This window comes from Pagrus pagrus (genome assembly GCF_965226575.1).
Source record: "Pagrus pagrus genome assembly, chromosome: 16".
Lineage (NCBI taxonomy): Eukaryota > Metazoa > Chordata > Actinopteri > Spariformes > Sparidae > Pagrus > Pagrus pagrus.
The window spans coordinates 1,833,792-1,857,705 of record NC_140200.1 but is presented as its reverse complement, the minus strand read 5'-3'; the positions used below and the strand labels follow the sequence as shown (position 1 = coordinate 1,857,705).

The 23,914-nt window shown below is 43.1% G+C and overlaps 2 protein-coding genes across 5 annotated transcripts in view; one reads left to right on the top strand and one right to left on the bottom strand.

Moving 5' to 3' along the window:
* Positions 1 to 1,666: 1,666 nt before the first annotated feature.
* On the bottom strand, positions 1,667 to 19,939 carry elp3 (elongator acetyltransferase complex subunit 3). Its single transcript, XM_084377973.1, has 15 exons — positions 19,788 to 19,939; positions 18,960 to 19,059; positions 18,585 to 18,723; positions 18,118 to 18,188; positions 17,780 to 17,843; positions 17,098 to 17,166; positions 16,300 to 16,454; positions 12,962 to 13,123; positions 12,681 to 12,807; positions 6,439 to 6,632; positions 5,674 to 5,764; positions 4,096 to 4,161; positions 3,749 to 3,976; positions 3,416 to 3,497; positions 1,667 to 2,612 (listed from the first exon to the last, which is right to left on the bottom strand). The coding sequence occupies exons 1-15, from the start codon at positions 19,807 to 19,809 to the stop codon at positions 2,521 to 2,523; spliced, it is 1,662 nt and encodes a 553-aa protein (XP_084234099.1). The 5' UTR covers positions 19,810 to 19,939; the 3' UTR covers positions 1,667 to 2,520.
* A 166-nt stretch (positions 19,940 to 20,105) lies between these two features.
* LOC311271952 (kinesin-like protein KIF13B) overlaps positions 20,106 to 23,914 on the top strand; it is a 36,823-nt gene continuing 33,014 nt past the window's right edge. For all 4 annotated transcript variants that reach the window (XM_084377972.1, XM_084377971.1, XM_084377970.1 and 1 more), the window contains exons 1-3: positions 20,106 to 20,536; positions 21,480 to 21,562; positions 22,577 to 22,670. In XM_084377972.1, the coding sequence (XP_084234098.1) occupies positions 21,493 to 21,562; positions 22,577 to 22,670 (164 nt within the window). In that variant the 5' untranslated portion in view covers positions 20,106 to 20,536; positions 21,480 to 21,492. The remainder of the gene's footprint in view (positions 20,537 to 21,479; positions 21,563 to 22,576; positions 22,671 to 23,914) is intronic.

Genomic DNA, 23,914 nt, shown 5'->3' with positions numbered 1-23,914 from the left:
CACGCTCTGCTGGCCGGCCAATACCTCACTGAGACGACCTTTGACCTCTGCTAAAGAGAGTTTAGAGGAATCTATGGTCCAGACGAATGTTACAAGTACGGAGGGGAAATGTCTTCATGTTCATGATCCATATTTGGGTCTGATGAGGGATTTGGGAGATTATATAGGTTGAAGGTCCTTAATGCATGACTTCAGCAGTTTGAGTTTCCTAAGTTATGGTCTTTTATTGTGAAATTCTCTGTTGCCACTGAGCTACACGGAGGGCTAGCAGCAGTTAGAGGCTTCAGAAGGTGCCAACTTGTACTGCAGACGACTGTTACACCCTTCAGCTGAACTGCTTCAGTCGCCCGTGTCTCAGAATGTGAATTGCATTAGAAAGGGATCAATATCACTGTACTGTACTGAGAGTAGGCACCAACTTAAAATGTAATTATAAATGTGGAGTAACTCAGTGTGAGCTCCGTGAACTGAGGCTTGCAGCAGTGACGTCAGTGTGAATCCAACTTTACTACGAAGGCAGAAAAGAGCAAGTCTACATGTAACTACTTAACTATTAAAAATGGTACGTTTACCTTCTGACTGCAAATGCACTGGATAGCTGTACTATGTGTTACACTAAGAGTATAATAACGATGATGATAGTGATCACAGAGACTTCAGGGAAGAAGCCAAGTCAGTAACGACTCAATGAGACATGAATACGTACAGATAGAAACAGCAGCTCAGTGCATCACTGGGAATCCCTCAGATTAATCATTTTAACTATACTAACAAGAATTACCATTTATTTTCACTGTATGTATATTTAAAGTGGTGACTGCTGCTGATATCTGGCATCAACCCTGTTCAATCGTTTAAGTCACCTGGGACTGATGATGAGACATTAACAACAGTGAATTTAACTCCAGTGATGCAAAAACCTCGGAGAGGAGCAGGATCTGTACAGCATCACACCCCCAGATCCTTGTCTCTTCTTTTACTCAGGTAATCGTAGTCGACGGGTCGCGTAACCTTCACCTGAGCAGAGTTTAACTGAACTTGCTACACTTCTGCTCATGTTGCAGTGAAGATTAGACCCGACTCTGCCTCCTCTACAGCACGAATCAGCTCGCCACAGACAGAAAAGTCCTTTCAGATTTCACAACTGATAGCGGGAGTGAGCAGGCGTGGAGAGAAAGGCTGATTGTGGCCTATTCCTCAATGCGTCAGGACTGCAACGCCAACACACAGCACAGCAGAGTCACGACACAGGGGCCGCATCCAGGAAATTACGCATGGCCGCTCAGCCTCAATCGCTCCCGTGCGGTTGGAAATCTATATGAGACATAGGTCGTCGCATGAGCCTTTGGCACTTTATTGCCCGCTATTTCTCAAATGACAAAGTCTTTCCAGGAACAGTGTGGCTGAACAGCATTCAGTCATCGCTGAAAGGACAGGTAACTGATGAGGACGTAATTGGAAAAGCTTTATCAAATGAGCCAGTAAAACACTCTCATAGGGCAATCATCAGAGGTCTCCTGCGAGGGCGGACACCCTTGACATTGGGGAGTACATTACAGGAGCCACTCGTATGATTTGACCTTTTTGGCTATTCTCTCATTCAGGGTTTAATTATTGAAATGTCTTTTCTGCAGAATCAAGAACTTCTCTCACAAAGCAGGACACAAACAATCTGAAATAGACTTTATTCTGTGACAAAAAATGGTCAAGTGATGTGCACAACATCTGGAATTTACCAGAATACAGGAAGCCTAAGACTGCATGACAGAAAAACAAGAAATAGGATTAACTGTGGGGCTTTAAAAAGCAATTTATGTAACACTAATATTCAATTTCCTGCCCTATAAATCAAAATTGAGCAATTACACAACGGCTGCCCAGCGAGGACGCTTCCCCGCTGTTCATTCATCCACTGCCAACCATTAATGAATACTTGGCTCATAATGGGGTTTCTATTTAATTGCGACATAAACATGATTAACTCGGAGCGTGATGCTGAACAGGTTTCTCATCCCGGACGAACATACACAAATTATTTAAGAGACACCTAGACATGCAGGCGTGAATACAATAAAAACGTCTCCGCAGGATCGTTCTCACTTCTCGTCGGGCCGCATCAGTACGGCTCGCTGAAACAGAGTTAGCTGGTAAGGCATTGGTGGGACCCAGTCGTTTCAATATGGGAAGCTAAAAATGCTAAAATGCTATCTTTTCTTTTAACGCGTCAGCAAAATAATGTTTTTGCTTCTAAAACTGGACTCAAAACTTCGTCCACGAGATGCTCCGGCTTCTTCCCAAGTAACTTTACTTTAATCCTTACACCTGTCACACCTTCCCCTCATCTACATAAAGTGGGAGGAGTCACAACTAGATAAAAAGCAGGGACTGTGAGAACAACCCAACTATTATCTCAAGTTTCACTGAAAGAACTGCAGAAACTGTGTCCCCAAGAACATCGTCTTGATAAATAAAATAATTTGTGCCGATGCATCCGCTGTCCAGATAAGACACGGTCCGGGTTCAGTCATTTCTGGGTTCATACAGGTCCTTCACCATATATGGTCCCTCCAACTCATAGCCCATCTTCCTGTAGTAGTTCCTCGTTCCTACACCTGCCAAACACAGCAGAGAAGACAACAAGATGTTCAGTGTATTCAAAGTGTCACAGCTAGTCATCGATCTGTTCCTGGCACCACATCAGTCCACTGTCAATTTGCTGAGCCAACACTTAAAGCCGCCACACGACCAGATCAGATTGATGCATAACGTGAATGAACTATTCCAACTTTAACATTAATTCAACGAGTGTTCATTGTATTGCATTGATGTATAAATCTGCTGTGTTTACCTTGATGAAATGACTCCGCCTACAAAATAACCACACACACCTTCACACACCAGTTGGGTCCATTATAACGTGTTATTCTGCTGGTTTGCGTCCTTTTACCGCAGCTCGTAAAAATCCCCTCAGCACAAGTGCTGTTTTATGTTTTATTTTTGAAACGCCGCCGGCGGTAAACGGGATGTGATGTGACCGCTCACACTGTAAGATACAGTAAGAATTAAGACTGAAAAAGCATCATCATGAGGCAATTATATAAAACAGCTTCAAAAAACTATTTTTCTGCCTCCATCATCATCGTACTAATTAACTTCTGAAAACAACATCCGCCTCTGGCTGCAGCTTCGTGGTGCTGTGTGTTCACATCGTGCTGCTCTGCACCATCCACAACAAAATGACTTCCTGGAGTATTTCTCTCTTGATTTTTTAAACTGCAGTCGTCGTGCCCCACTGCGACTGAATCTGAGCGATGAGAGCAGTGATGTGAGCGGCTGAGACCTCTGATCTATGTCTGAAATAGATATTTGATTGGACGTGCGAGGAGAGGAGAAATGATGTTGTTTTGTGCCTCACCTGAGATTACAGCCAATTTGCTTGAGCCGTGTTCATCTCTGGCAATTCTCTCCGCCTCCTCCATCAGCATCATACCAAAACCCTAAACGAGAAGCAGGGAGAGGAGGATATAAGTAAATAATAAGAGTTTAAAGAGTTTAACTTTGTGAAATCATTTTTCAAAACACGTTTGTAGTTAATCTCAGTCTTTTTTCTGTTCTCTAAGAAAATACAGGCCGGCAGTGATGTCTTACAGAGTCGGAGAAAAAACAATCAGATTCACAGCAGGCAGAGGCGTCTAAGTGTTTGGCTAAATACGTCATATCTTGAGTATGTGTGTGACGGCGTAACCACCTGATGCTGGAACTTGCTGGGGTCTCGGCTGCTGACGGGGACGACGCTTCCGTACACGTGCAGCTCGCGGACGATGGACACGCCTCCTTTCAGCTCCGCCCGGAAGGACTGTGGAGAGCAGCGACGCAGACGCAGCAGGCCGATCAGGATGTCCTGCTCAGGGTCCTCGTACGAGAGGAAGGTCTCCCAGCCGCCGTTGGCCACGTAGTCCCTCCGCACCAGCTCCACCTGAGGACAAACACGTCTTTGTCAGTGTATGGAGAGGTGGTACACAAAAAACAGCATTTGATTGTCTTTTAAGACGATCAGTGTACTGAGCGATACGACTCCAGGATGCTGTCCGTTACCTGGTAAGGTCTGACTTTGTGGTGGATCTCCTGAATGCCCACTTCTCTGGTCCTCACGTCTCGACACTGCACACAGAGAAACACTCAAACATATCAAACCTGCTTAGAAACGTTAATCTGAAGGCAGTTTAAAGTATGAAACATGCATCGTTTGTTTAGATTTCCAAGAAACTAAACCACATTTTACTACTTTTTACTGTCGACAGCCATTCAGTGTATTTTAATCTCAGCATACTAGTTTTCACTGTTAGCGGCAGGGTCCGCCACCACCGCACTAGATTTAAATTGCCTTCACACGGACAAGGGATTCACAGGAAATGACGCAGAACGAAATCCAGTTTTACTGTTTTTTGTTTTATTCTCAGCTCTACAGGCGTATTCGAGCTAAATTAACTCAGTGCTAAAGCTAACTCACACGTCCTCCTGCTGCCGCCTCACTTAAACAGGGTTAAACTGGCGTAACTCGTGGTGGCTTTTATTGTGAAACAGTCACAGTGACACTGACGTCAGTGCTGACGGTGATAATCAAAAATGTTTCTATAAAACAAAATGACTGTCAGGCAGTGATGAAACGCTCCAGGTGACAGTCAGCACACCTCCAACTGCTCAACAAGGTAACCACGCGTCCTGCTGCTGTCTGTGTACGTACTCGCGCCGCGTGCAGAATGAAATCAGATTGTTCGGCTGCTCTGTAAATGCACAGAGTCGCTCGCTGCCAACAGACTTATGGAAGTTGTAATATTACGCTGCAGCAGCTGATACCAGGGTAGCTGTGGGTCATGACGATTCATCTCAGGGCTGAATAACTTTAAAAGCTTTCATTTATATTGATGAAGTGCAGTTCCTTAAGAAACACATTTGTGAAAGTTGCATTGGTTGGAAAAGTTTTGAAAACCTCAGTGAGACACGAGGTTGAATGAGATGCAGTCTGGAGAATATGAGATGCAACATGTGAAGTAAAATGTAAAACATCGCTGCGGCGGCTCAGTCTGTAAAAGAGATTTCATAAGTGATAACTGTTGAATAATGTGATAAAAATGAAGTAGACCCGCGCAGGAACTTTTAATAATGGTGGTGTTGGGAGACGAGCCTGATGTTGTTTCTGCCTGATGGTTTGAAAACGCCCGGCTCTTTACCCCATAGGTGTTTTCTGATTGGTCTTTTTATCCTGAGGCTGTTTTGATGGAAGCTGTCAGGTGGTCTTCTGCCTCATATACTGTGTGGCGAGCCTGTTAGGTGCACCCCGGCCCGGTGTTTTCATGCTGGATGAATCCTGCTCCATCGACTTTCTCCATAAATTCAATAAATGTGCGAGGCGTGGAGGGGAGGGAGCTCCAGTCCTCCACTCCAACAGTCCTTAACTATACCTGGCAGGCTCTGCGATCTGTCATCTTACTCTATCATAGCAATGTATGCAGATTCTTCAGTCAGCATTTGTCCTGTTGGCAGCCGCCACCACCTGAGTTCTGCACTACCCGTTTGGATCACATCCCAGCTGGGAAAGTCCATTAGCTCCCTCACTGGAAATAAGCTGACACAGTGGTTTTCAGTCTAATAGGAGAAGCCCTCGAGTCTCACCTCAGTGCCCATGTCCTTCATCCTGGCCAGCGCCAACTCTCTCAGGTTGCCGTGCTCCACTCCGGAGCTCACCAGCGGCATGGGGATGTCCCTGATAGGTGGTACAAAAACAGGAAGCAGGGAAAGACGTGTGATGGAGAACATGATGCAAGAAGAGCTGAATGTTTGTTCCTGACTAAAAGTGTCTCTCAGCAGCGGTGAAAAGATTAAGAGGAAACTTTGAGATGGGAACTTTTAGTGTGGTATAGGAGACCTCCTGTTGGCAGGAGAAGAGCTGAGGGCTCCTAAACGGAGGCACAGGCACAAGAAGCTCACATCAGACAAGACTAAAAAAAACGATGAGACATACTTTTCAGCTAACTTACTGCTGATCTAATTTAACTTTTATATTTTAAAGCCCTAACATGAACAACTCTTCTTTTGAAACACCTTAAATCACTCTGGTTGTTTGGTCACTTAAAGGAAACATCTGGAGGAAACTTTCAATCTCTTCTGGAGTAATTTAACAGGTTTTAGTGCCCAATCTGAATCACCTGGCGAGGCAGCTGGATTCGTGAGGTGATGTAATCCTGCCAGGCTTCAAGCCATCAAGTCATGTGCTTGTTAGGACTGACTGCAGCTATAGGCTGGTTTAGAGGAGACAACCAGCGAGAGAGGCGACTGCTGAGGAGCTGAACGTTAACGTAGCTTTAGCATCAGTCGTATCAGAGCTGGAGAGCAAAGAACAGCACTGAAGGCTCACATCCGACCCATTCATCATCTCACCTCTGCACGCGGTACACTCGTGTCCAGGGCGGCACCAGTGCAAGGATTCGGGCCACCAGGTCCACCAGGGCGCTGGGCGTGTAGCTCTTGTACCGGCCCGTCTTCCACAGTTCGTAAAGACCCGTACCTCGGATCACCAGCGTCGGGTACAGCTTCAGACCGTCCGGCCTGAACGCCGGATTCTCAAAGAACTCCTGCAGGACACAGAGATCCATTTAACAAATCAGAGCGTTAATCAGTTCTCTCAGTGAGTCAGAGTCACTGTTACAGTGTGTTTCTCTTTAGTCTTCTGAACTGGCGTCCCCGACAAAATCTGAAGTTTAACGCACAGTATTTAAGCATCAGCAGCAACAATGAATTATCTGTTTTATTACACTTTATAATGAATGAAGTTTATTGCACACGGCCATATCTGCAGTGTTTCCTAGACGGATGTGCAGCTTCTTTAAATGAAGAAAAAGAGAAAAGGGACAGGAAATAAAAGTGGTTCTAAAGAAAGTTTATTTCAGTCACGTCACGGCTTTTCTCACACGCCCAGACAGCATCGATGAAAAGGTTCAGAACCCTTAATAAAAAAGGTCCATTTGTAAAAGGTACCGACTTAAACGTTAAAGCAGAAATCCACTGAGAATAAAGCAGATATCAGCAGACAGCACCGCCACGCTCCACGCAACATTTTCTGGTGTCTAGTTTAATGCAGTGAAGGGAATCAGTGGGATTTCCAGTCATCCTCCTCCCCCTGTGCTGAATATCATGATCAAAACCGTGAAGATCTGGAATCGAGGCACATTTCTAAAATAGGACGCATTATCAGTATCTCACAATCTCCCTCTCGTCACAGCTCATAATCACAGGAGGACACGTCCCACACGGCCCTGCACTAAACCCAAAGGGAGGGAGGTGGGGAGTCAATCTGACTAAATAACAATGCTTAAAAAAAAAAAGGAGACTGTATGCCAATTTTTCACCTTCTACCATTTTGGATGACATATCAGAGCTCCTGTTGGTCGGTGGAGAGGAACCCTGTTAAGGATGCCTCCCCTGGGACGGGGAGCATCTGTACAAGAGAGATAAGTGAGAGAGGATCTCAGGCCGGGAGGAAGTTGTAATCGAATTTCATTATCAGGACAGCCACGACGGACGCGAGGAGGATGCAGCGTTCTCCTGCTGCTGCCCCTCAGCGTCCTGCCGATCCTGAACTGGTCTTTCGTCAAGGCTGACCAGGGAAAGTACATGTACAAGCAAACAGATGACGGATGAAAGAGACGCATGATTGAATAAATGTGATGAACGCAGACAGACAAAAATAAATAAAAAATAAAGAATATCAAGAGATCCCTGCTTCCAGACGAGCTGCGTGCTGAGACGGCCTGAAGGGAACTGTTATTTCTCGTTTTCACGGACACTGTTTGAAACCTCAGCTGCTGTTTGCATCATATCTGCAGCAGTTGCTTCCCGTTCTCATCATATATATATTCTATGGATCCTGCAGCCAAACACCGTCTGTGAGCTTCATTCCTTCAGAACACTTTTCCTTCTTAATCCGTGGACGGGTCACAGGGCAGCGTGAGCGTGTTGCACAATTATGGCTGAAATTATCACCTCGAGTATTTCGCTCAGACTCAAGATAACAAATATTCAGACCGATTTTTTCATCCACTCAACAAATTGTTTTATTCCCCTTAAACCCCCCTTTTATAGATCTTTATCTTTATTATTTTATCATCTTTAATATTAATAATAATCCAAACTATGTGTTCCCACTCATCGTCTGTGTCCCTGCGTCAATTCATATTTGATACAACCAGTTAATAAAGCTGCAAACAGGAACTTTAAACATGTTTACAGCTACAGAAACTGGCCTCTGATTAAATATTACACTTCATGAAACTTAAACATAAATGTTCAAATCTTCTCGTCTTATTTTACCTGGAATGGCTGATTTTTCTGGCCACTTGGCGTCAGTGCAACAAGCACAACGCCGACGTATCATCATCCTAAGTCTGAGGTGTTGCTTCTACACACCCAGCAGACAGAAAGCAACATTAACAATCATTTCAAGTTGTTTTTCTGGACACCTGATGAATTCAAGTCCAATGTTCACTCTCCTTTTAGCTCTGTTTTTGAGTCTCTACCAACTCCTGTGGGAATCATCCGACTCTTCAGAGGCCAAATGCTCCACTATGTCCACCAGCTAGTCTGCTGCTGCTGGGTGGGTAGTTCAGCGTGTATCTATCAGGGCTGTTGTTGCTGAGAACAGCTGTGGCTGAAGATGATGCTGATGAGGCCGGTGAGTGAAGAGTTGACATGTAGTCTTTTGACCTGTTGTTATTACATTAATATTGATTAGGGCAGGTTTAATCATTAACTTGGTGGATGCCTAAAACTTAAAATAAAGAAATAGACACATTTGCCACCTTATCAAGAACATTTAGTCACATGCAGAAAACATCTTAGCAGATCAACTACGCAACAAAAATGCCTGTGATGACTATTTAGTCATCCTCAAAACAGAAGCCTCTGATTGGTCAGTTTACCTGTGAACAGCTTTGAATAGAGCAAATGATCTTCTTACTGTTGGCCATCACATAGAGAATACAACATCTGGGGACACCGACACTCACAGAAACACATCTGATGAAGGGTTTCAAGTTAATACAAATATATGTTTATCCACAATATGACTGTTACACCAGTTCGGCTCCATTTTGTTTTTTTATGTTGAATACAGTTAAACTCGAGGTTTTAGGTGCACTGCTGACAACAAAACAACAAAAGTTATTTTTATTCCCGTTTCCCTCGACACAACGCATGTTTGTTTCCTCGATGTCTGACGATGTTTCATGTGTTTCCTTCTTCAAAGAACATCTGCGAATCCAATTTTGTAATATTTAAAATCCTGCACGGTTTATATCATGTTTGCTGTCTCCTTCTTCTTCTTCTCTGCCTTTGTAGCTACATCACTAAGCTTCTTTGTGCATCACCACCACCGACCTTAGCTTCATGTTGCATCTCATCTGTGTGCACGACACAAACAGAAGAGGAACCCGCTCATTAAAACACACCTCCACATCTATACGAGTGGTCAAATCTCCACAGGGTGGCGGTATCATCCTGGACCTCAGGCCTACACTAACTTGTTCAGAATATAAATGTGCCCCATGATTCTGAGGTCCAATTAAAAAATCCTCCCCATCTCTTCTGATATTTCTCCTCTACATCCACTTCCTGACTTCCTTTATAGCTGCACCCTGTGTTCAAAGTGTAGCATTGAATTTTTATGGATCCCAGGAAAAATCCACAGATGCTTAGTTTGGATCCTGGAGCGAAGATGTTTAAGATCCCCCCACTCACCAGCACGAATCGTGACACAGAAGATTAGATATGATGAGGAGGAGCTGCGTACGAGTTGTATCATCTGAACATGTCAGTGTGATCAGAGAGGAGGGGAGGGAGGCTGAGAGGGAGACGGGAGGAGAGGAGATAGTGACAGGAAGGACCGAAAGAAGAAAGACCGTCTGACAGAGGAGAAGCGTCGAGTGAAAAGTTACGAGCGGAGAAGAAAAAAGATAAAGTGGAAGATAATAGAGACACGAGTGAAGCATGAGGGAGACGAGACAAACAAGGAGACAGGAGGGAGAAATTATTGAGACGGCTCGCTGGGAGAGAAAAGACAGCGGAGACAAACAAAGACATACAATGCAGGGAGGGGAGGGGACGTGACGGAGGAAGGAAGCGTCAGACGATAGCAAAGAAAGTGACTCTGAGGGCCGAACACACATTTAGTCTGCTTCCTCTCACTGTGCCGACCTGCTGCCCTCCACATTACCATCTCTCACACACACACACACACACACACACACACACACACACACACACACACACACACACACACACACACACACACACACACACACACACACACACACACACACACACACACAGAGGTAATGTAACAAATCTGCAGGAGGACACACACTCGTCCTCCACAGCGTACATTTATTTTCTGTAGAAAATGAAGCACTCAGAGCTGCTGATGTTCAGCAGATTAGAGGTGTCCTGAACACCTTCATCACTAACAACAACACACAGAAATAACTTATAAGACGACGGTGAAATCGTCTTCACACAACAAAACTGTGAATCACATCTGACATGTGGTCGGCAGTCGGGAAGATATTTTGGTTTCTCTGCTGAGTCTCGGCTCATTAAACATCCATTCTGTCAGTGCTGCCCCTCGCTGATCACCGTATAATGTATTTTAATCCCAGTCTAACCGACATATCATTCAGTGGTTGTGTGTTGAAGCTACATCAGCCTGTGTCGGCCCATAACTAACAACACACTGCAGCATGGACAGATGTGGTTCAGGTAAATTAAGAAAAGAGTCTGCATTAGTTGGTTTGTCCACCAGAGAGCAACGACAGCTTCATCTTATCATGTTTAAATCAAAGAAATGACTATACGGTGAGATATTATCCACTGATGTTACCTTTTATCTGCTAGCATGGCTTTAGGCTGGTTGTTTGATTGTAGACAGCGCTAAGCTAGCTGTTTCCCCCACTTCAAGTCTTTATGCTAAGCTAAGCTAACCGTCTCCTGGTTCCACCTTCATTCTCAATCAAAGCATAAACACGACAGCGGTTAAAAACAATGAAGACAATGTGTTTATTGCGCAGATTTAAACTGAAATGCTACTTTGTCAGTGACTGTGTCTTATATTCAGTGTAATGACGTATTTTCTTTACTAAAAATTGGACAAAGACGACTATACTTGGTGAGACTTTTTTGTTTTTGCAGTGTCTATCATCTCTCGTCTAGCACGAAAGCAAAAGAGCATGTTTTAATAAAAGTCACACTAGCAGCCGGACGTGTCTCATCATGTCCACATTAAAAACTAACTTCTTTTTGGTGTCTCCGAGAATTAAACTGTTTTTGGAAAGCTCAGTTTTCCTTTGTGTGAACACAGGACGACAACTGAAAGAAGATAATTGTTTAAAACTGTCAAATACATTAATTCCATCGGTGAGCACCTGAACGCTCCGTCTCTTTTTGTCGTCTTTGCTTGATTCATTTTGAGCTCATTACAGAGAAAATCAAGGTTTTTAACTTGTTCACCTGCATACAGACCCACTGTAATGCAAAGCCCCTGTGAAGCACCACACTGCCAGTAATCAGAAACAGCAATAAAAAATAAAGGAATAACTGTTGCTGGTTTTGAAATAATGAGAAGAGTCACAGGAGGTGCGTCAGTCTCACCTGACCTAATTAGAAACATCTTTTCTCTTCCTTTGTTGTGTTTTCAATCACTTGATTTCTGTTTTATCGATGTAAAAATAAACCAAACGAGCCTCAAACCGAGGGATCATTTACATCCTACAGTCAGCCATGACGGGAAGGAGCAGCGTCTGCGTCTGCGACCTCACATCGTAGCTGTGTTTCCAATCAGAGCTGTAAAGTGAGCCTGCTGTTGAGAGACATCTGACAGGATTTGAGTCACATCACAGTTGAGACTGTCACGACTTTTCCGTTTCTATCTTTAGACGCTACATGTTACTAACACTGTGAGATAAGTAGTGACGACACGCCCTGATGCCGAGCAAAGGAAGAGACGTGATTACTAATGTCACAAACAATAAACTTAATGATCGACTCGGTGCATAACTTGACTGGTATTATTGTTAAGTCTGGAGCTTTACTCACTTTGTTTCTCGTGAATCACCTACTTCAACTTTTTCTCTCCCAATTTGCTCCTTTAAATACGTTTTTTCTTTTTTTAAAATAGAAATCTAAAAGAAATATCATCCAGGCGCTGACCGGCCACCACTCAATGACTCTGGAAGTTTGATCAGTTTCACAGTTAATGCTATGCACACCGTGTATTACGGTTTATTTACAGCATAGGACACCAATAATAATTACTAGTTTTAGGAGCACAATGCTGTTCTGTGGGGACAACGATGGTACGCCAGGGTAACTTCTAATTAAAATTACCATGATTACATGATTGAAATCAAGTAAACCTGATTATAAAAACACTTATTGGGGAAAATTTCCCCTGAGCGACTCAAACTCAGCCCACTATTACAACAACACATCATCTTTAACTACGCTAACCCTGTTGGACAGCTGTGTGGTGATACACATGTCCAGACCAGAGACCAGAGACGACCAGCCCAAAGTATAATTCTGTATAAATAATGTTAAACGTTAAAAAATAAGAAATGTTTGCGAATGCTTACGATGAACTGCTCCACATCCCTCTCCATGCCCACGTTAGGCAGGTCTGGCATCATGTGGGCGACCACTTTGAAGCCGGCGTCCTTTGAAAGGTGGAAAGACTCACACACAGCGCGCACCGTGTGGCCTCTGGAGGAAACACACGTGCACACACACATACACACAGTTAAATTATAAAGCCTGAAGGTTCAGTAATCTGTCATCACACAGCATCAGACCGGCTCACATCACATCACGTCGTCTTATCTCCGCCCGTCACTTCGCTCCGCCCTGACCGACTGACCTGTTGGTGTCCCGGGCCACGTCTTCGTACACGCTCTGGACTCCTATCTCGAGCCGGGTGCAGCCGTAGCCCAGCATGTCGCTGAGGTGTCGCTTCAGGCAGTAGTCGGGTCGCGTCTCGATGGTGATTCCCACACACTTGGTGTTACTGCGCTCAGAGTACCTGCAGGAGGAAACGGTCTCAGTCAGCTCTGTTTATTTCACTTCTGCTCATTATATCTTCATATCGTTCCTGCTTGGATGCAATAAGGTTTATTTAATTGAACTATTTAGTCTAACCGATGTTGGAGTGCTTTATACACTGGGATCATTTAGCAACATCAATTTACATGCTGGGAGTTTGCACGGCTCATTATCTAGACTGTTAACACTAACCTCACATTAAGGACACAGTTGCACAGTGAGGCAAACAGATGAGAACAAAACAATATGAAATGGGACATTAATGAGTGTTGACTTTGTGTCAGGAGCAGGTTAAACATGGAAATGATTCAGTTATTAATACATTCTGACTGGTGATAACATGTCGATGTCGTGTTCACGGTTTGTTTCGCTCCGTGTTGTCAGGGGGGAATTGAGCAAAATGTGTCAGCTGTGCACGAGCATTTGCACATTGATTTGAAAGATCATCCACGAGGGACATATACATTTCTATTTAAAGAATATTGGGTGATATATCGATATCAGAAGTTTTTACTCCCTGATATTGGTATCTGCAGCAGCGATGGGCTGGTTAATGTCCTCTTTCAACCCAATACTTAAAAAGGAAGACTTAAATTAATATATACATGTATTACTGTTGGGCAACAGTAGAAATATCTTTCTATAAACAGATTTGTCCATAATAAAGCAGTCTGAACTGTGCGCCGTGTGCCAAGAGGCTCATTAAAAACAATTCAATGAAAACTATTATCCAGCTTTTCTGACTGAAGAGGCTGTGAAGCTGTAAAAGAAACAGCCAGATGTAGTCAGTGACTTTATTATGATCCCCCTTATCTCAAGACAGATTCTGACCTTCATCAAGTCTGAGTTTGCTTCTTCTAAACTTATTTGAGTCACTGATCAAAGAAATCGCAAAACAAAACAGCAGCGAGCGAACAGACGCGACTCGTCCGGCCACAGCAGCCAGCTGTCATCTGCTCCGCTCCAGCTGCTCCAGTGACCATCGGCTCTGCTCACGCCAGCTAATATTCCTTCAGATTCTGTATCTGCTGGCAATAAATGTCCATCTTTTACAGTCTGCTGGCTGATTTACACCAATTACAGGAGTTTATGCTCCACAGAGGATGATCAGATTGTATGAGATGAATCAATAAAAAGTCTATTATCTCAGGTGATTATCTGGAGGCATCTCGCCGCTGCGATCGGATCACGAGCCGAGAGAGCATGGTGAGAAAACACAGACGTGAGCTTCATGCACGCACGCTTACTTTGAGACGCCAAACACACATCACAGATATAAAACACACACACACACACACACACACACACACACACACACACACACACACACACACACACACACACACACACACACAGGGAAGTGGAGATAAGAGCTGTCCCCTGTCAAACCAAGTGCCCCCTCCTCCACAAACGAGGCAGGAGCCGCCACGATTACTCCAATCACAGCATCTTAACGAAGAATGCTGATAGCAGAGCAGGCCAAATTCAGCCTACACACACACACACACACACACACACACACACAGACACACAGACACACACACACTGGTCTCTCGGGTCTTATCGGACTTTGGGGAATTAAAGAGCCCCCGCTGACAAACAAACAGCCTCAGCCCTGTGAAAAAGCCATTATTTGGTCAAATTGTCTGTATGTCGTCTTCAACAAATGGCTATTTCTACTCAGACTTTCAGTCCTTTCCAACTCATCTGAAAAGTTGCTACTCATCCATACTGAGCAGATGCACCGGCCAATTTCATTCAAAGCCAGTCTAAACTCTGTAAGTGAGAAATCAATGGAAGTAACTGAGGAGGAATTATAGCGAGCGGCCGGGCTAATGTTCCTACTGAGTCCTGAATGGGTTCATTCATTGGTTTTAATAAGAGATGATCATCAAACCAGCTTCCTACAGGATGTTGACGGTGTGGATGGTGAGAAGGTGGAGTGACGTGAATGCGAACACATCAAGGTGCGAATGTTAACAACATGGTGCAATACTTAGCATGTTGCATATACACACAGCACGGAGATGGTTGGCAGGGTGAGGACAGAAGCTCTTCTTCAATTTGGTTTTTCTTTAAGTCATTTATCAAGAAAAGATTAGAAACATCTGCTGTAAATAAGATTTCTCTCTTTTGTCTCACTGCAAATTCTGTATCTGTCCGTTCGGATCTACAAAACAAGAAATAAATAAAATGTCTTCTTATGCTCACGTAAATGGTGATGGCTGTTATAAACAGCTTTCTGAAAAATGTATATTTACATGTAAATAAATGTGTATGTATAAACTTAACTTAGGGACTCAATGATTAATTGTACAAAACCCACAAATTAATTAAAAACGCCCACACTGCTTTGCAAAGAGAGACCTTATACCTCATCTATACTTTTTTTTATTTCAAGGTGATTTAAGTAAATCTGGATGATGTCACTCGCTGTCAGAGTCGCTGGCAGCGGGTTAAAATATCCTGCAGACGATGAAAGCTTCATGACTCAACGTAGGGGAGAAAAAAACAAATGGTAGAACAGCTCCCTCTGGTGGAGAATAGTGTTCAGCATATGGTACTGGGCAGGTGTATTTTATAACATGGGATGAATAGGATTACCTAGTAAGAAGAGATGAAGGCACAAATAACCATCATCAGACCACACAGCAGAAATACTCTGTTACTAGTAAAAGTCCTGCACTGAAAATATAACGACCAAGTTCAGCAAATTACATCACTTAATTTATCAGTTGCACATCTGAGACTGCCCACAATGAGTCCCCACGTCCTTAAACTCCATCTCTGGAAAGTCCGAAAGAATAATAAGGAAAATGCAAAGTATTACTTTTAAAGTATCAAAAATAAAAGTACTCAATGCCCCCCTGTGACTATGACACCATTACATATGAGAGCATTAGATCATTATGACTCGTGCATTCATGTAAAGGCAGGATTTTGCTGATGTAGTTGGTTGAGGTGAAGCTCATTTTTAATTGGTCAAAAAAGATGTATAAAATCTAATAAAATCTGAGCTTTAAATGTTTGTTCATTATTTTCATTCAGCCAACAGAACAGATTTAACGTCACAGCAGTGTCTGTGGTGTGACACGTCACTGCAATGACACACAGGTGGGAGACACCTGTAGGATGAAGCCCTGAGCTGCTCTGTACCTGACGGCCTCGGCCACGTTGTTGGACGTGTGTCCTGACAGGGCGTCGTGCAGGTTCCTGATGAAGTAATCTCTGTACTCCTCGGCCAGAGCCATAAAGGTCCCGCCCATCACGATGAACTCCACCTTGTCCACGCTGTGACCCAGCTGCTTCAGCTGCACATCACACACACACACACACACACACACACACACACACACACACACACACACACACACACACACACACACAAGGCTTTCTACAACAGGTAACACTGCAGTTTGGTAATATTGAGACATTTTACTGGCTGTAATTGAGAGTACAGTTAAAAACAGAAAAAGTAAATTAAAGTATAACAAAGTTATTACAGTTGATCGTGATATCTTCTAATGAACAAACTGGAATTTAACTTTAAGCAGTAACTGCACAAAAACTGACTTCCAATAGCCAAAACTCAATGAAAAAGATGAGCGCAGGATCAACTGTTGCTTTAATGAACGGCTTTGCTCCGCTGCATCAGACTAATGTGGCCATCGTTCTAAATAATGGTGTAATTTGGGTCGGGTCCTGGCAGGCGAGTCAAAGCCACGACACTCATTACTGAACGCTAAATATATCATCAGTGGTCGACTATAACTGCACAGAAGCTGATCTGGGGATCTGGCAGGTTCAGCAACATGTTACCATGTAAACCAAAACAAATGTGTGAAGCCACCAGATTAAATGGATTTGTTTGTGAAATGGTAATATTAAAGCAAAATAACCAAATTAAAGGGGCCTTCAAACAGACAAAGAATGATGTGTGTGAGTTACACTGACCTGCTCAACCCGATGTCTGGTCTGAAGGTAGGGGTCGTAACGTGCTCGGATTGCCCTCATGGACGTTGGCTATCGGTAAGAGGGATGAAAGTGATTCAAAACAAACATAATAATAATTCATCTTTAGGCCTTCAGTCTTTAAAGTCAGTTTAAACCCCCAAAACAAAGTTGGCTTAACTTTGCTCTGACTTAAGAAATTGGATACTGACTGTAAGTAATGACAGAGTAAGTACACAAATACAAAAAGTTACGTTATCGACTTATTGTATAAACCATACGTACACACATAACACAAATCCAATGTGTGAATATTATGAGTTAAAAGTTCATTGCTCTTTGAAAGGGTGTACTTGTATTATAATGCAATTATACTATCAAACTATCAGTGACATAAAATGGTCTCAAAATGAAGATAATATTGTTTATTGAAATTATTTCTAGGGCAATAAATCATTCAACAAAAAAAGTAGTTATTGTGACAGGACTAGACGAAAGCTGCTACAATAACAGCGAGTAATATGTCAAAGTAATGGACAACAGCACAGTCAGTCGGTGGAATTTAATGAGAGGTAAGCACATTTTATTCAGAGACAGAGATCTCCACCAGAAAACACCTAAATGCCTCTAAAACAACAGAATGGTGGCCTTGTTTCAGAACTGTGGTAGAATGAAACTAGCTTACCTCATAGCCGGTGTAAGACTGTGTGGAGTACTCAAAGTCTGAGTCTGGTCCACCAGGACAATAGCTGCCATTGAAAAAGAAAAAATCAATTTTTATGTCAGAAAAAGTGTAAAGTGCAACAAAACACCTTCAGTTGAAACCAAACTCCCTCCTGAGGGTTTTCCATCGTACTCTACTACAGTTTTTGTCCTTTTACTTATATTTATATTCCATAAATTAACATAATCTTATTCTGGTCACATCTAAAGTTGACAAAATCCAAAGTCAATCCTAAAAAATTAAAAATAATTACTGATCTGCAAAAAGACAAAACAAAACAAAAACAAAGCTGCACTTACACGCAGATGTTGCCTGTAAAGCTGATGTGGGGACATCGGTGTGGTTTGCACATCACAGCCACGACTGCGATCTGTGACGGAGACAGAAGAACTAAATATTTGTAAGATTCTTCTTTTCTTGAGTGATAAATTGGTTCAAACTTCCCTAAATTGAATCCCTTTCACGTCTCTTTCAGTACGTTTTAGTTTATCTCTTCATTTAAGATCAATGTCAACACAAACTGAAGCTGATAAAACTTTCAACCTGTGACGTTTTATAATTATCAGGATAAGAAACTAGGTCAGCATCCGTGAGATGAGACGATCACACTACACGTCTTGCAGGAAAGTTACATCTTGTGACTTCATTTTCTAGTCTGATATTACTTCAAACATCTGGTGACTGCATGCTTACAGCCTGACGGAGCTTAGCATTAAACCGCTGACCCCAGGTTAGCGTGTCAGACAGGAACTTGAGTGCTACGTACCCCACTGGCAGTGCGGATGGGTTTGGCCTTTAGTTTGGGCACCAGAGCACGACGGTACTGTGGTGGAACGGCAGCGATGATGTCAACCAGTCGAGGCTGAGCTTCGAGTCCATATTTAGCTGAAGTCTTTGTCTTTACTCTTTTGAAAACAGAGAAGAATCATAAGAATTAACAGCACAGACTATACATGGAAGTAAGAGAGCATCTTCTGAATCATTTATAATCCTGGATATAATAAAGATGAACTAAAGCATAGAGATGACAAGTATATAATCTGTACACAACATGAGTTTCCATCCATAAAACTTGGTGTGTAGTTTGAAGTCAAGTGAACAGATTCCCAGGAGCTGAATGTCTATACTGGTGGAGACGTACTTGTTGAGGTTGATGTCTTTGCCGTCTTCATGGGCTTCAACCAGCTGCTTGATGACATCAGCAATGGTCATCATCATCAGCTCAGCCCGGCTGAGATCACCTGACAAACAGCAATAATCAATAAACATCAACATTTTGAGAGTAGTTCAGTGAAGACACCCAGTTTGACACCATTGTGAAGTTAGTTTTAAAAACTGACCTCATGTAGCACACTTAGTTTGACTGCTAATGTGTTATGTATTTACTTAAAAACTAATATTTTAATAAGATAATTGCCTTTTTCTCCAATAGCTTCCATGTCATGCGACCCAGTGACTCCGAACCGATGCCGAATTGTTTAACTACACAGGCCACATAAGACTCTCTTTTTATTGAATTTGACTGCTTCTTCTACTTATTATGAATATTTTTATAAAAAATCAGCAGTTTTTTCCTAATAGCTTCCATGTCATGCGACCCAGTGACCCCAAACCAGTGCCGAATTGTTAGCCGTCCTCCTGCTGCCAACCCTGGGTGCAGATGAGCAGGAAGACGCCGCCGGGACTTTAAACTACCCTCGCATGCTCCGTGTACAGCTGATGTCATGTAGATAACACGTGTGTCATCAGTCAGACCAATTACGGGATGAGTTATGTATTTATCATGTAGTGTTTTCAAAATAAGTCCAAACCAGAAGCATAGTTCAACTCTTACACACAGTTACATCACTGTAATCGTCTTATGAGACGGAGACAGGCTTGTGGTTAGCATTAGCAACGAGCTACAGAGCGCATTAGCACTTTAGAAAGACATTTTTAGACATTTTAAAACACTTCGTCAGACACTCACTCTTTTTCTTCGGCTTCCCCATTTTCTCTTCATGCACACTAGTCCAGTTTCCAACAGGAGGATGTAGGTTTGAGGAATTACATCAGTTCTTCACTGTCAGAAATAGTAAACAACTCCACGTTGCGTCGGAACACGGCTTTCTGCCGTACGGCACTCGAGACTGTCGTAAAATGACGTAAACGCTCCTTTTCCCCCACCCGTATTAAACTTTACATTTCCAAACGCTCCCGGATGCTTTTTACTCCTTTTACATCAGTTTAATTAGTATTAGGTGAGGACATTTAGTTTGTTCTCACTCTTTTGAGTGAAAAGCACAGACTTGTAATGTCCGCGGGTCCACACGGTGGCGCTGAATCCCTTCCCAAAGCAAAAGAGTCCAAGTGTGAGCCGAGCCGAGCCGAGCTGAGCGCAACTTGGAGAAGCCAGCGCAGCTCGCAGTAAATCCCCTGAGCTGCGGCTGGCATGGCTTGACCGACCTGTGCGGGAAGTTTCAGGAAATGCAACAGGTGGAAGAGCCGAGGGGAATGAACGGTGTGCTGCCGTGAGTGTCTGTGAGTACACACCGGGGTCACACAGCGCGCTGTCCCCGGGTCAGACGCGCCGATCAGCGGTCAACAGACGGTGTTTGACCCGTGTTGTGTTCGCTGCTCTCCGGCTCTCGTTAGCGTCCCGGGCTAGCTGCTGCTGCGTGCTCCTTGAAGGTGCCTCTGAGCGTCGGACGGGGAAACAACTGCGCAGTCTGTCACACGGTTTGTTCTCAGCTCTTCTCAGCATATGTAGTTGTTTTCAGCTCGTTTCTGTCTTTATTTTATTTATTTTTTCACCAGCTGTCAGTGCTGAGCAGCAGCAGTCAGCGGCTTACACTTGTTCCTCACGCCATGAATCTGCGGCGTCAATATCCATGGCTGCGTTCAGGTGTAATTCGGGATCTGAACTCCTTTGTAATGGATTTTTACTGCTTCTTCTGTTTTATATTCATATTTTTTTATGAAAATCCAGCATTTCTTTGCAGAAGCTTCCATGTCATGTGTCCCAGTGACTCCAAACCAACGCCGAAGTACATTACTACATGGGAAAAATAAGACACATGTCTTTTAATTATATTTTACTGCTTCTTCTATATTATGTGAATATTTATTATCAAAATCCAGCAGTTTTTTCTCAATAGCTTCCATGTCATGTGGCCCAGTGACTCCACACCAATGCTGAATTATATGACTAAATGAGACAAATGAGACACACCCCTTTATATCACAGTTTACTGCTTCTTCTATTTTCTATGAATATTTTTAAATAAAATTCAGCAGTTTTTTCCAATAGCTTCCATGTCAGTTTAAAGTACATACAGTTTATTTTTATTTTGTTTATTTAACTTTTCTTTATCCTCCCTCCCCTCCTTTTCTGTGATTTTGCCTGTTTTATTACTTTAACTCCTTAACTTGTAATAACTCATTTAGATTTTTTATGGTTTTATATTTTATGTTCTTTTCTTGTTTTAACTCACTTCAGAATAGACTTCCTTGTGTTTGACTTGACTGTTGAGTGCTTATTCAGTAATATTGTCTTCCTGCTTTTTGCTTGATTGTCAAAGCACTTTGTAAACTCTGTTTTTAAAGGTGCTATTATTATTATTATTATTATTAGACAGAGGGTAATTGTCTTGACTTGTTTCCATTCATTCATGCGCTGCAGGTCAGGTGGCACCATGGACGACAACAGCCTCAATGTCGCCAATGTAAAGGTCGCAGTGCGTGTGCGACCAATGAACAGGAGAGGTGAGTGCAGTGTCACACGAGCCTTGTGACAGTCGCCGATAGAAGTTTTCACCAAGCAGCCACTCATTAGTCTGTTTTTCACCGGTCAAACAAAGGGTTTTTTTAACGACTCTACCCAGCTCCAGAGGGACTTATCAGCACTGCAGCGCTCTCTGTTTGTGAAGTCTGGGTTAATTTGTAGTTTTCAGCAAACAATAGAGGCTTCATTCCAGCGTTTTCCAGGGTTTGTTTTCCCTGTCGGCCTCTGAAAAGGTCCATTTTGCCCCACTTTGGAAAAGTTTTGGCTGCAGTGGCGTGGGAGTGGAAATGTTAAAATATGGAAGGGACGGTGACATCACTTCCTGACAGAACGGGGACTATAATGAATGTACTGTAACATGTTTAATTCACTTTCACTGAACAGCTGAGCAGGACTGAAGCTGACAAACTTCCTTAAACAACTCTCAACATTTAGTGTGGAGGAACTCATGATCCCTGCTCCGGCAGGAAGTGTCAGGTCTGCCTCCGCCTTTACAAAGCTCACGCTCGAGGTTGGAATGAGGAAGAGAAGTTGCGACCCTGCTTTTCCTTCGCGTCTGCTCAGGGAGCAGTGAACTGGTTTAGTGTTTGCACAGGCGAGTCCTGGATGAATCATCATTAATAAACCTACTTCCTGCCGCTCCATGTTGGGCTGCTGGTGTTATGATCACGAGGAGCTGGCACACACACACACACACACACACACACTCTGTGTATGCCACCTGTTGTCCTGTGATGACAGTTGTGTCAGTGACTACTGAGGAAAGTTATGACGATCAGTGCGACATGCTCTTTACACCACTCGAACAGAACATTACAATTATTTGAGAGCCCTTTTGCAAAAGCCATTTTGTTCACTGTACATTTCGCAGAAATGACCACTGTAAGCCCACTTCACCCCTCAACAGTCCTGTACCGAGGGAAAAGCCTGTTTTTCATGTTAGTATGTTATTGTCCCTTTTCTCATGAACTTCATTAACTTCTCTTCCAATCTAGAAAAAGAACTAAAGACAAAATGTGTGGTGGAGATGGAGGGCAGCCAGACCGTTCTGCATCCAGCCATCACCAACACAAGCAAAGGAGACCCCCGGTAAGCTGCAAACAGTTTCACACAGTAGTTTATCACGTTATCATCTGTTTGATGCAAAACCATTCAACTTTTATAGGTTAGTCATTCTGCAGTGCATGTTTTATTTTATTTATGTTTTTGCTAACAGGGCTCGACACTAACTTTTTACACTGGTTGCACTGTTGAGCCCAACTTTTTCATTTAGCTGCACTGTAGCGGTTTGACTGAGAGTTGCTGGGGTGCCACTCAGGACGGTGCCTGACAATTTTAGTAGTCAGAGTCTGGTCAAACCTGACAAAGGGTGCATGTATAAAATAATCACTATAATCCTCATGAACTCTTTTAAACATTGCAAGGCGTCTCCATTAAACCTGAAACAGCTCCAGCTGGCAAACAGTCCAAAGACACACTCCGTTCCAGGTTTTCAGAGTACTCTCCGGGAAAAAATCCCATCCAGAAACAAAGTCAATTATTCACAGTTTCTAGGTCAGTGATACATTTTAATGACATTTCTTAATGCCTTATGTTTAACGATTGCAACAGGTATAAAGGTGCACATACATGTTTTCTTTAGAGTCACAGCACAGGCAACAAGACCTGACGATAACCTCTAAAGATAAACTGCTACGTTTCAGTCCCAGTCTTGACTTGGGACTTGACTCAGGACTTGTTGGTCTTGTTGGTCTTGATTCGAGTCTTGTCGGCCTCGGCTGGGGTCTGGACTCGACTTGTAGGTCCTGGTCTGATGGATTTGGTGACATGTGAGGGTAGTTACTGTTACAAATGTATCTAGTGCTGGTAGGACTCTAATTTTATTAGTTTTAACAAAATATTTGAATGTAAGATCCACTTACTAGTTTTTTTCCCTGAGCTTTGCCCGTATCATCAGTGAATGGAGGAGTACTTTGCTGGCGATGACCATTTTGAGTCCACATTGGATTTCTGCAACTGGTCTCCATTAGGATTGTTATTCTGCTCATAGAATAATTACTGTGCATCACATCATATGTAGTAACACTGGGATTAATAGTCAGTACCTCTCTCATATATAAATTGACAACCACAATTTGTGATTGCCGATTTCAATAGACAGATCCAGCCTCCTGAGGTTGGATGTCTACAAGGAGGAACCACCAGCTGGACTTGATCCCACTGCTACACAGCAGCGGGTTAATGATTTACCCCATTCATGTGTGTAGACATGCAGTAATTACAGTATACGAGCTCCACAAGTTTGACTCCCTCAGATTACTGGCAGAAGAGTT